The sequence below is a fragment of the Ochotona curzoniae genome, unplaced genomic scaffold (genome assembly GCF_017591425.1).
Source record: "Ochotona curzoniae isolate NIBS_2020 unplaced genomic scaffold, NIBS_Ocur_1.0 contig_883, whole genome shotgun sequence".
Lineage (NCBI taxonomy): Eukaryota > Metazoa > Chordata > Mammalia > Lagomorpha > Ochotonidae > Ochotona > Ochotona curzoniae.
The window spans coordinates 69,146,418-69,159,245 of NW_024466599.1; the positions used below are offsets into that span (position 1 = coordinate 69,146,418).

General features: G+C 43.3%; 1 protein-coding gene across 1 annotated transcript in view; it reads left to right on the forward strand.

Moving 5' to 3' along the window:
* Nucleotides 1-12,828, forward strand: part of VWA3B (von Willebrand factor A domain containing 3B) — a 231,064-nt gene that overhangs the window by 189,842 nt on the left and 28,394 nt on the right. The window contains exon 22 of the mRNA XM_040994133.1: nt 1,563-1,764. Coding sequence (XP_040850067.1) covers nt 1,563-1,764 — 202 coding nt within the window. The remainder of the gene's footprint in view (nt 1-1,562; nt 1,765-12,828) is intronic.

Here is a 12,828-nt window from a genome sequence, read left to right on the forward strand (position 1 = left end):
AGATATTTTTCGTGTTCCTTTGATGGGGCCATGTTTCCCCTTATCTTTGGGTACCTTTTCATCTTGAGTTGAGGTTAGGGCATTTGAAACAATAACCATCTCTCCAAGACTTTGCAGATCACCTTATCAGTTGTCCCAACCAGGACACCTGGGACGGGGTGGGGGCGGCTGTCTCTCAAAACCAAGGGATATGTGTTCTCCAGGTTCCTGTGTGTGATTTCATGGTTAATGAGGTTGCCTGTTTCTTCCCAAGAATTTTAAAGTTCTTGTTCCACTTAGTGGCTTTCTGAATTATTATTACAGTAATTCCGGCACCTCATTTTGGTTCTAAGCGACCGCCCACCTGGCATCTGAAGGGTTACCATTATTTCTGTCAACGCAACACAGAAACCAGTCCCTTGGACTGCCTTGCAAAACACAGGATTTGGGATGTACTTTCTATGCTTTTTCTCTTACAAGAGAGAAGTAGGATTTGAAAATTCTCTCATAATGACCCTATAGTGTTCCAGGAAAGAGTAAGGGATAGTGAAGAAAAGGTACAAGGAAAAACTACCCTTTGGTGTGACTCTTCTTGGCACTGACTTGTCTGAGATGCTACAATCTGTTTGATGGTTTCGAGAATTTTCATAAAGGCAGTCTGATTTGTGTATTGCTATTGAGTCAGTATCTCTATCTGCGGACACAGGCCTAGGGCCTCTTGTCTATTATTTTTCTGATATCCTTCCAACTTAGATTTTTCATTTTGTTGTCGTTGATTTTAGCTCCCACATTTAGGGGGAAACATGCAGCATTTGTCTTTGTGTCTCTGAGTTAGATTTTTAATACATTTCTTTCTGTTTTCTGGAGTCAGCGTTTTGTTTCTGGATTGACTTGTGTGTGTGCTGCATAGACTACATTCTAGACTATATTCTTTCATCATTGTCATCTAAGGAATAAGTGTTGCTTTCAACAGTAAAATATTGGTAATTGTGAGCTATTTTTCTTCTCTATATCCTTCTCCTTGTAGTAGTGTCTGCTTTAGAGGAGCTGGGACTGGAAATAGAGTCTAGGCCATGGACTAGCATGATCCACTAGCTTCCTTGAGAGTTTTGCCACCTGTCCACGAGCCCACAGAAACTTTGGCTTGTATACCAAAGAAACATAGCTATAAGTTTAGACTTCAATAGCTAAAACAAGCCGGTAGAAGAATCTCTGCTCTGAGGCAAACATCTGGGTTTGATTTGGTTTTGCTTTGTCTTTTTGAGCAGTTGTATGGAATCTCTTTGAAGCTCAACATTTTGTTCTTCCAGAAGTTAGGCCTAAGAATAAAGGAATGGGTCTCAAATATTCTGATAGGATTGCTGGGGAAAAATTGATGTATATAAAATATCTTTAAACTCAAATAATCAAATGAGGTAATAGGGAAATGTTCCCACTATAATTCACAGAGGTTATTTTTAACCTCTGTAAACCAACCAAGTGCTAATGGGCCAGAGGGTGTGAGTGTGACTTAGTCATTTGACATCAGACCCCTGCTTTAATTAATAGATATTATTTCTTGTTTCTTCATTTCTTTCTTTTAGGTTAGATGCAGACAGACCAATACGGTACTTGGAAAACAAGGCAGCTTTAAACCAAGCACTGGAACGGTTGAATTGGCCCCTTTCATTGAAAGAGCTGTCGATGCTAGAAAATGAAATCCTCGCTGGGAAAATGTACATCCAGCAGGCCATGGAATTCCAGGAGGCCGCCAAGAAGAATTATGTGAACAAGACGCTGATGGAGGTGGGTGTCTTGGAGTTGTTTCCTCCCTCAGTGCCTGCTGTCATGTGCCAGCCTGCCTTCTCCCCCCACCCCCCCACCTTCACCATACTGACTTAGAGTCAATTCAGTTAACACTTCAGTGTCTTTCTCATTAGAAAAAAAAAAAAGTTTGGTTTTAAGACAGTTTTTTTTTTGTCTCTTTTATTTGAAAAAATAATACTCGTCATGAGTATTAATGCTGTGGTTATAAGCCTGGACTTTGGTAGGAACCTGAACAAATCCTAGCCTTAGATAGACCGCCTAATATGTATGCAATCCTGACCAGTTACCCAGCTTTGGATCTGTAAAATGGGGAGATTCAGAGTATCTGCCACATAGGCTGTAATATGGTCACATTAACCCTTAACACTTCAATAGGAAGTACTTAATGTGTAGCGTTGAAGGCCCATGATAAGTGCTAGTAAGGAATGATGATGAAGATGGTAGTGATGATTAAAATGGAAAAAATATTATATACTGCCTGCCTTAATGCCACAACTTTGGAAAAATATCGTTCAGTTTTGTTACTCTCAAATAAATGGCATTTTACTGAGATACTGTTAGGGCATCCGTAATTGCTTTATATACTGCTTTTCACTTAATGTTACTTTATAAATACTATGTTTTTACTGCATCTTTAGATCAGTGTGGTTGCCTGATATTCCATGGTATGTGTGTACTCTGGTTTACTGGACTCTTTTTTGAATGTTAGACATTTGAGTTAATTTCCAGTTTCTTCCTCTTTCACGTAGTGTCTTCCTGACTGCTGTGGTACATTTGGTTAAAGTATTTTGCTAAGACACCATTTCAGTGGCACAATCCTGCATCCAAGGGTGTAAATGTTTGGAAGTTTTAAATAGAAGTCTCTCCCATTCCTGGCTGCCTTTGGGTGTAAACATGGAAGAATTCACCCAAAACCTTCCTGAGTCCTATATGGTTTCTGGATATTCATTGTATAAGATTCTAAAAAGCATTCCTGCAGAACTACCAATGTTCATGCTTTTCATTTGTCTTTGCTCAGTGATACTAATTTGGCATGGCTTTACCTTCTATAATTTACTGCTTCAGATCCTTGTGTGTTGTTTTTCTTTGCCTTTGTTTTTCCCTCTGCAGATCTCATGTTTGTTTTTTATGTAAAAGCTATGCTTTGTGCACAGAATGTGAATATTTTATTACAAACAGAATGTGTGTACTAACATTGCTGAAGCAAAGCAACTTCCTCCAAAAATTGTTCAGGGTTTCCTTGGGAGGGCTCCAAACCTTCTGCTGTCCTCCCATCACCTTTCTCACCTGGCTACCCTGGGAACACTTGGCACTCACAAGAAGCAAGAGTGAGCTGCGCTTCTCTCCCTGAAAATATGCTCTTCCTCTCATTATGCATCTTCCTGTTCTCTTGTCCCTTCAGATATTTGTTGAATCGTTTATGAGTGCCTATAGGACACAAATTACCATTCTAGGCTCCAGGACAGCTAGAACACAACAAAGTCTAATGAGAGAGATGGAGACCATCCATTATTAGTCCCAGTGATGAATGTTTCTGTGTTGAACTTTGAAGACAGCACTGCCTAAGAACAGAATTTCCTAGGATTATCTTCTCTACTTGTCATGCTAACTTTGGGAATAGGACATGTTGCTAATAGAAGGAAAACAAGTCACTTGTTCTACTGGATTTTCCTGGAATACCAGCAATCAAAAGCTCCTTGTTCAGAGGACATAAATTCATTGCTTGCTTACTTGCTTGCTTGCTTCTCTTTTCACAAAGTAAAAATCAAATTGATTTTCGTAATTTATTCATCCAACAATACCATGGATAAACCCTAGTGCTCGGCAAAGGCGATCCCAGAAAGACTAGTGTGTCTCATCTCTTTCCTTGAGTTCTCCCTAGGAGATACTATAAATTGGATACAAAACTAGTTCTGTTACCTGCACTGAGCATGTGGGCCCAGGATAGTGGATGAGACATAGTGGAATAGAACACAATTCCTATGAGAGCTGACCTTACTGGTAGCTGTGCCCAAAGCACTGGTAAACTTGGCTACCAGAAGGCATTCAAGCAGTGTACGTTGAGTGAATGAAACCCAAGTCTTTATAAAACAGTATTATAAATGTGACAAGGCAGCACACTCAGAGAACAACTGAAAGGAAAAGGTATATAACTCTGCCTGGAGATTTCTGGATGGCTTCACTGAGGGGTAACAATTCAGTATGCTTCAAAGATATACTGGAAATGGGAATTGGGATGTGAAAGAAGTATCTTGTGCAAAGGCAGGCATGCAGGGAAGGAACTGGATGTTATAAAACAAAAGAAAATAAAAAATGAGGTGAGAGATATATGGGAACAAGGAGGTGATTCCAGAATAGAATGGACTCAGAATTCTTTGTTGGAATCAGGGACTTGTGCTGGTGAGAAATATACAGGAATGGATATCAGCAAATGGGAGACATTAACATACTTGTGTTTTGGAAAGATCATGTTAGCAGCATGTTGAGTCTCAATGTAAAATCAAAAGCAGCGTTCCTGTGCAGAGGTGTGGAGTTCTTGAGTCAACAGGAACGGTGAGCTAGGTGTGAACAGGTGAGACGTGGGTTGTTGGAAAGTTGAGTTGTAGTGAGTCAGAGGACAAAGTTGAAGATGCCCAAAGAATCACTGTGTTGAGCAATTTAAGGACAAAAATATTGTTAACTTCCCCCTCCTACCCCTTTGCTCTCTGGGAAGACATATGTTCGTGGGCTGTTCCCTCTAATCCCCCGTCATTATCCTTTTCCTTGCCACACTGGTATTCACATTACAGCATCTTTTACTACCTGATATAGTGTACACATATGCTTATGGTACTCATTCCCTTCAAGGATAAAGGCACAATTGGACTCTTGTGTTGTAGGTACCCTTAGGGCCTAAAAAAGTGGTTGGTGCCTTTTGGACCTCATAAGTATTTTAATGACTAAGTGAGAAAGAACAAGCAGAGAGAAAAGCATGATATATAAAGAGCAGATTTTCAGGAAGATGTAGAGATTTCACCCTTTGATTCTCAGGTGTCCACAAGGCATGCCAGTGGGAAAAGCCCACAGACAACCCTATATTCAGGGCTTAGGAGATAAGATTGAGTTAAGGTGAGAGATTTGGAGTCATTTGCAGTGCCAAGAGGAAGAGGAGACAATGGAATGGAGAGACCTCAAAGTGAGGAAAGTAGGAAGTTTGGAGTCGATGGCTTACGGTGTGAAAGTCAAGGCAAAGAGGTAGTTCAGATTGGTGGCTCCCAATTCCAGACCAACATGGATGCAAGTCTCAGCACTGCCACTTGGACCATGTAAGCCTCCACGGGTCCTCAGAACCTGATTTCCTCATCTTTAGAATAGAAATATCAGAGCATCAACCTGAAAAACAGAGGATAGTGCCCATCATGTGCTCAGGATGGTGTGCAGTACTGAATGTTCAAGCAGTAAATGCATATCATTCATTCTTGCAATTTTGTTCCTAAAGTTATGACCAAGGAGTCTGAAAAGCTACACAGAGTCATATCTGAAAGCCATTTGATTTGGCTAAGAGAGGGCTCATTAGTAAAGGGAGCCAGATGATTGGCAATAGAGCTGTAAGTGCTGAGGCTAGCTTGTCTTGAATGGAGGGCGTAAGTAGAATTTGAGAAAGTCTACATAAGAGGTGAAGACCTGTCTCTAAACCCTTCTGTGGAAGGCAGGAAGAAATGGGGGAGTTTGAGAGGTGAGCCGGTGTGGGAGGCAGCATATAGTGTGCGTAATGGTTCTCCCTGAACTAACTACAGTCCCCCTGCTTGACTAGGGGTGCGGCTGTCTCATCCCTGGCCTGGTCTCACAATCCAGGGAAATTCCCATGTGTCCTGGACATTTCTCTAGGAGACAGGGGTTCAAACTTCAGCAGATTATCTTTGGAGTTCTTTCCACTGTCAGCGAAAGTTTCCTTACAATGAAAATTTCTCCCTCCCATCCCCCAAATTTATATGCTTAAATCATTTCATTTTTATCATGCCCCCCTGATTTGACTTCCTGGCCCATTCACAAGTCTCGACCTCCAGTGATGCAAAGGTTGACTGGTTCAAGATTGCTAAGCCTTTGGAAATCTTGAGATGGAAAATATATCACAGATGCAAGTCATTTTTTATGAGCATTGAATCACCTAGAAATACTCATACAGTCTCATTTTAAATTCTTTAAGCAAATGCCAAAGATTTTGACTGATGATCAGAAAATTGGGAAGGAATCCTCTGTTAATCGTTAAGACTTTCCCCGCCCATAGAGTTTATTGCTAATGTGTGCAGCACAAGGTAGTCAACATTCATTTACTGTGAGGCCCAATCAGTAATGCCTGCGTGTGCTCTGAAGGCTGTGGTCATGATATTAAGTCCACTCCAGGGTACATGAGGGAGTCTGGCTGTCTACAGTTTTCTGATGCCATCTCCGGAGTGATGTTGACTTTCAGGAGAGCTTCCCTGCTGTTTCCTGAGTGTGAAATTTTCCTGTCATCAGTGAGGACTAGAGGTGGAAAGTCCTTCTACCATGCTTAAAGCCTCTCATGCTTAAAGCCCTGCTGGCATTGCCTGACTGCCCGCCTCCACTACCCACCCGGTCACCCAACCCCAAGCCAGACCTAATGTGAGAACCATTCTTTTCACCTGCTCTGTCCACCATTCTGCCAGCTTGGGGGCATTGCATACTTGCCTCTCTCTGTAATGGCCTCCCCCTGTTTCCATAATCCATTCCCTTTGCAATATCCTCGAGACAAGTGGCCAGCTCTGTGATTGCATGATGAAAGAAGAAAATCTGCAGTCTGAGAACTTCTTCATTAGAACCCCAGTTGTTCCCATGACTGCAGATCTCACCCTCACTGGCCAATCCTTAGAGCTAAGCAACAGTGGAAATCACTGAGGGCATCTGTGAATTCTAATTAAGCTGCCCTGGGCTCGGAGGAGCCTGACCCAGGGCAGCCTTGCCCTCCCGTAACATTTTCTTGGTAAATAGAATAAGGATTGTTTTCCGAAGAAATCCCACAAAATCTAGAAGCAGAAAAATCCCATAGGCCTCTTCATACTCATGCCCTTAACCACCATGGAAAATTTGGAGGCAGAAAAGTCTTTTAAAGTTGCCAGCACCACAACAGGAGGCCTTGGAATTTGCCTGCACACCTGGTTGCACATGTCACCTACTCAAAGTGGTGACCAGCAGTGGAAGTTGCAACCTGTTGGGATGGTAAATGGAGTGCTCTACTCCATGAAAAACGGCTCAGGACAGAGTGTTAAGAAAGTGCACTCAGGGCAAAAGGGGTGGGTGAGATGATTGAGAACCTAATATTGGGCTGTAACTTCGCTACTGTATATAAAAGAGAAGGCTAGCTGGGGAGATGGAGAAGGAAGGTGTTTCAAGTTATAGAAAATAAAGTCAGAATGTATACGCATGCTGTCTGTGTTCCCAAATAGTGACAGAGCCATCATAATTCCTGCCCTGTGGTCTGTTTTCCATCACTTCTCAAAATCACCTCCAAAGAGGGGCAGGAGGCATCACCGCCTCACCTGCTACTCTGCCTTTTCTCCCTCCACTAGTAAAAGTTTGGCATCTCTGTGAAACGAAAGAGTAAACGCATCTCTTGTGAGGGTGCAAGATTGACCAATCTGAGGTAGAAATCAAATGATGTTATCCTCAGAGAAAAACACATAGCAAGAATGACTCACCCACACTCGGGCCACAAAGGTAAATGTACATTTGGAAATGGGACCCCAGAGGTCACCCCCACCTTGGGCTCCAATGTGAGACTTTGGCTCATCTCTGAGGAGTAGCAGAAAATGTATCGGTAACAGCCAACTCACACATCCCGAAGCTATAGTCATTTTCAGATTTAAATATTTCAAACATTTGAGACTTTCCTCTTTGATTAAAAAAAAAAAAAAGCAGTGACAGATACTCCCTGAGAAAAAAAATGTTTGTTACAGGTTTGTTTTTCAAGCTAGGGAGATAGTTTTGGGGGTTGGTTTTGTTTCGTTTCAAAATTTATGTGTATTTCTTAGATTCCCTCACTACTAGCAAAAAAAGAAAAACAATGCATGCAAGTTCATCTTTCTGTGGAAACCCTTGAAGTTTGTTAGTGTTTGGAGAGTTCTGTTTTTGTTTTTGTTTTCACTTTCTGAGAGAGAGGTTCTCCGCCTGTGCTAGCCTGACTTCCTCTGTGGAATTGTTTCCAGCACATTTAAAGGAGGCATTCACCAGGCACAGAGTATCCCCTCTCTGGGGCATGTCTAAGACCTGACTGATGTGAGATCAGATCCGGAAACAGCCTCTAGAGAGGGTGATGGAAAACAGTTCTCAGACTGTTTTCTAAAGTTGCAGCTCTCCCTGCAGAGGGAGAAACAACCACTCCACAGAAGCACTGCCCTGTATGCCTCGGGTTTTTAAAAGTGAGTGGGTATGTGGAAGGCTACTGGAAGGAGCCTGCCTAACCCTCTGCCTTGAGTGCAAGCCTCCTGCGAGTCCCTGCTGAGCCTCTCGCTCAGCCTGCAGAGCAGCTCCCTGCTGGGGCTGAGGCAGCAAACTCCACTGAGCACCTGGCTCCTGTTGGAAATGCCCTGGGAAAGAAAGCACACCAAGGCCTTGGAGCTCATTTCCATGAGTTCATGGTCACTCCCTGACCTGGAGGGATTGGGTCTAAGTTGGACCCTCCTGACCTACATTTTATTATAAAGTCTTTTTCTTACCTTTTTCTCCCAGAGTTCGTTAAAAATAATATATGTCTTCTTTTAGTTATTTGAAAGAAACTGAGACAAATAGAGATCTTCCATCTGGGGATCTATTCCTCAAGTGGCCAGCAACAACCAGGATAGATCCTGCCAAAGCCAGGAGCTAGCAATTTAATCTGGGTCTCCAACGTGAAGTGGTTGCTGCTCCCCTGAGGTACATCTAAGCAGAAAGCCGTGTTCAGAAGCAGAGCTGGGACTCAGACTCAACCAGCATTCCATAGGAGTGTCTTAATCACTGTGCCAGATGCCTACTCTTAGAATCCGTTTTTGGAAGGCATGCAGACCCTGTACTGTTGCCTCCTGGTATCTCAGTCTTAAGGGAGGAAGCAAAGAGAGGTCAGGATATGTTCCAGGCTGGCCCTGCCCTGTCAGTGGATAGCTTAAAGAAAGAGGAATTGCTCATAGAGATAGTTTGCAAAAGGTTTGGCATCATAATGAGGAGTCCTAGAGAAAGGAAGGGTCCAACCATGCCTGACCCTAGTGCCTTACCTTAATGACAGCCATCACAGACTTTACTTGGCCAGAATGACAACATGGGCAGAGAGGTGAGTTAGAGCTGCCGCTACCATTAGCATTTAGCAATTATGTGGAGTAGAGGTACATGAATTGGGGGAACCAGAAATTGAGCCAAAGACTAGCTCTAGTTCAACTGCAGAAATATGGAAACTCATGGCTTGTTAAACAAAGTATGGCACAATATCTGACAACTTGGTGCCACCAATACAAATCTACGAGTGTGACCTTGAAATGAAGCCATAAAATGAAAGCAGGTGCACCAGTGTGATGTGCTACTCTACTTGACTTGATTATGCATGGTGGCAGAGAAGTGAATGAGGTCCTCTAAATGTTACAGGCAACGCCTACTCACCTGTCTTCCTCAGTGACACATGTGCAGCCATTCTCTGATGCCTAATCCTAAGGATTGATGGATGCATGCACTGATTGTTAACATTTCTTATTTTCTGTCTCACTGTCCCCTCTAACTTGCTCATCCTCTGTGGATTTATCTTAAAACCCCAGTTGTTTAATTGTGTTTTTTTTCTCAAGATTTATTTATTTGAAAGCCAGAGTTAGAGAGAGACAGACAGAGAGATTTTTCCATCCTCCGGTTCACTCCTTAAATGGCCACCATGGCCAGAGCTAGGCTGATCTGAAGCCAGGAACCGGGAGATTCTTCTAGGTCATTCATGTGGGTGCAGAGACCCAAGGACTTGAGCCATCTTCTGTTAGATTGAGAGTGGAGTCACTGAGGCTTTAACCAGCGCCAACATGAGATGTCAGCATCACAGGAGGTGGCTATGCCTGCTATGTCACAGCACTGTGCCCATTTACTTGTATTGTGAGTGCATGAATAGGTGAGGTGTATCTGGAGAGAAATGAGGCTTGACAATGTTCTTTCTGGCATGGGCCCTTCAGCATTCTGGCAAGACTCAAAACAAGCAAAATATCATCTTTCTGAAACAAAGTTATCAATACATTCTGCAGAAAGGATGACTCATCCAGCTGCCCTTGTAAGACATCTCTCCATCCTGGGAAGCCATGCTCTGTTTCTGTAAAATGAACCATGTTCCACTACTTGGCTTTCTCAGTTGGTGAATCCCAATTCATCATGCCAAGGTCAAATTGCCTTTTCAAGCAGATCATGACAAGTGGTTCCTGATACACACCATTCCGCACTGTGGCATCAAATTGAAATGAATTCTTGCCAATAGTATTAGCAACTGGAAACAAAAACAAAGTAAAGTTGAGTTACAGAGCCCTTTAGAATCTGCCCAGGTTCTTTCCAGTGAGCTCACAGGTGTATGAGTGATTGGACACCTGTTAGCTGTCCTGCAGCAATGGACTTGGTGCACAAGAGCTGGTAATCATACACGTGGACTACTGACTGATGTCCATAGCCATAAGTTTATTATTAAGAGGGTTTGAGGAATTTATCAGGAGCAAGAGGGAGTTGACAACAAGAGAGAGACTTTGGGAGTCCCCGCACCCCTGCCTGCAAAGAGAGGAAAGCGCCTCTCTTTGATCTGTTATTTAAAACTGAGGACTAAGGAGTTTCTGGGCTGTGCATTTCCATATCAACAGGATTGCAGTTAGCCTTGGCTCCACGCTAACTAGGCTTCCCAAAGTTCTCAATCAATTATCTTCCTACATTTCTTTTTTCTTTTAAGATTTATTTTATTTGGGCCCGGCGCGGTGGCGCAGTGGTTAAGGTCCTCGCCTTGCACGCCCAGGATCCCATATGGGCGCCAGTTCTATCCCATCCAGCTCCCTGCCTGTGCCCGGGAAAGCAGTCCAGGACGGCCCAAAGCTTTGGGACCCTGCACCCACGTGGGAGAGGCTCCTGGCTTCGGACCGGCATAGCATCAGCCGTTGCACTCACTTGGGGAGTGACTCATCGGACGGAAGATCTTCCTCTCTGTCTCTCCTCTCTGTGTATCTGCCTTTCCAATAAAAAAAATAATAATAATTTAAAAAAATAAATCTAAAAAAAAAGATTTATTTTGTTTTTATTGGAAAATCAGGTATAGAAGGAAGGACAGACAGAGAGGAAGATCTTCCAACTGTTGATTCACTCCCCAAACAGCCACAATGGCTGGAGCTTCACCAACCCAAAGCCAGGAGCCAGGAGTTTCCCATGCTGGTTCAGGGACCTAAAGCTTTGGGCCATCCTCAACTGCTTTCCCAGGCCACAAGCAGGGAGCTGGATAGGAAGTGGGGGCCGCTGGGATTAGAATCTGCGCCTATATTGGGTCCTGAGCATGCAAGGTGGGAACTTTAGCTGCTAGGCTACTGCGCCAGGCCCTACATTTCTAATAAATTGTGGTCCTAAAACACTTTTAGCAACTTAAAAAGACGTTTTCTAAATGTACTTGCAGTGATAAAAATGAGCACCATATCTCTCTGCATGTTTTCCAAGCATTATAATCACATCGAGAAAGGAAGGATTTTTTTTTTAAGATGCATTTTCTATTACAAAGTCAGATATACAGAGAGGAGGATAGATAGAGAGGAAGATCTTCCCAAGTGAGCGCAACGGCTGGTGCTGTGCTGATCCGAAGCCAGGAGCCAGGAACTTCCTCCAGGTCTCCCATGCAGGTGCAGGGTCCTAAGGCTTTGGGCCATCCTCGACTGCTTTCTCAGGCCACAAGCAAGGAGCTGGATGGGAAGTGGAGCTGCTGGGATTAAAACCAGCACCCATATGGGATCCTGGCACTTTCAAAGCGAGGACTTAAGCCTCTAGGCCATGCCACCAGGCCCAGGAAAGAGAATCTTTCAGAATGATGGTTGCTTGATACCAGATAAATTGGCACACGAAAGTTCCCTGATTATTTTAAGTCATCTGATGTCATGGATTTGCATATCCAGATCTGTTGTGGATATGCAGTCTGGAAAGGCAGTCTTCTCAAGGAGCGTCTTGCTAGGACCTGGAATAATCAGTGTTTGAAATCTAAAGATGAAAGGGGGTTATTTAAATAAATTATATGAATAGCCTAATTTAGAATTGTTGAAGGAGATTTTAAATAAGCCTGGGCATATATTTTTTTTAAAGATGTATTTATTTATTGGAAAGTCAGATATACAGAGAGGAGAGACAGAGAGGAAGATCTTCCATCTGATGATTCATTCCCCAAGTGAGCACAACAGCCGATGCTATGCCGATCCGAAGCCAGGATCCAAGAACTTCCCTCTGGTCTCCCACACAGGTGCAGAGTCCCAAGGCTCTGGGCCGTCCTCAACTGCTTTCCCAGGCCACAAGCAGGAAACTGGATGGGAAGTGGAGCTGCCAGGATTGAAACCGGCACCCATATGGGACCCCAGCGCGTTCAAAGCAAGGACTTTAGCCGCTAGGCCACGCCACCAGGCCCAAAGGGCATGGATTCTTGTGAAAGATGTGTCATACTGCTAAAATGTATTGAGAAAAAAAAATGCTTTTTTTTTTTGGAATAATAAGCTGTTGTTTGGTGGTCTCCCAGACCAGTTGGTCTTTGGTGAGAGCAAGGAGTTTTCTAAGTCAAACTTTATGTAAAGATGAAGATTTTATAAAAGCCAACTTTTTAATTAATTAACTAATTTGAGATTTCAGGAGAGAGAGAGAAAGAGATTAGACAGTATGAACTCCCATCTTGTAGGTCACTCCGCACATGCCCTGTGTTTTCAGGAAGCTACACTCTGGAGCCCAGACCAGGAATCTAACCTGGGTAGATTCTGATGTGGGACATGGGCATCTTAACCAATGTCTTCATTGCTAGATTCAAACTCTGCCCTGGAAATTGTTGCTTTACCTTGA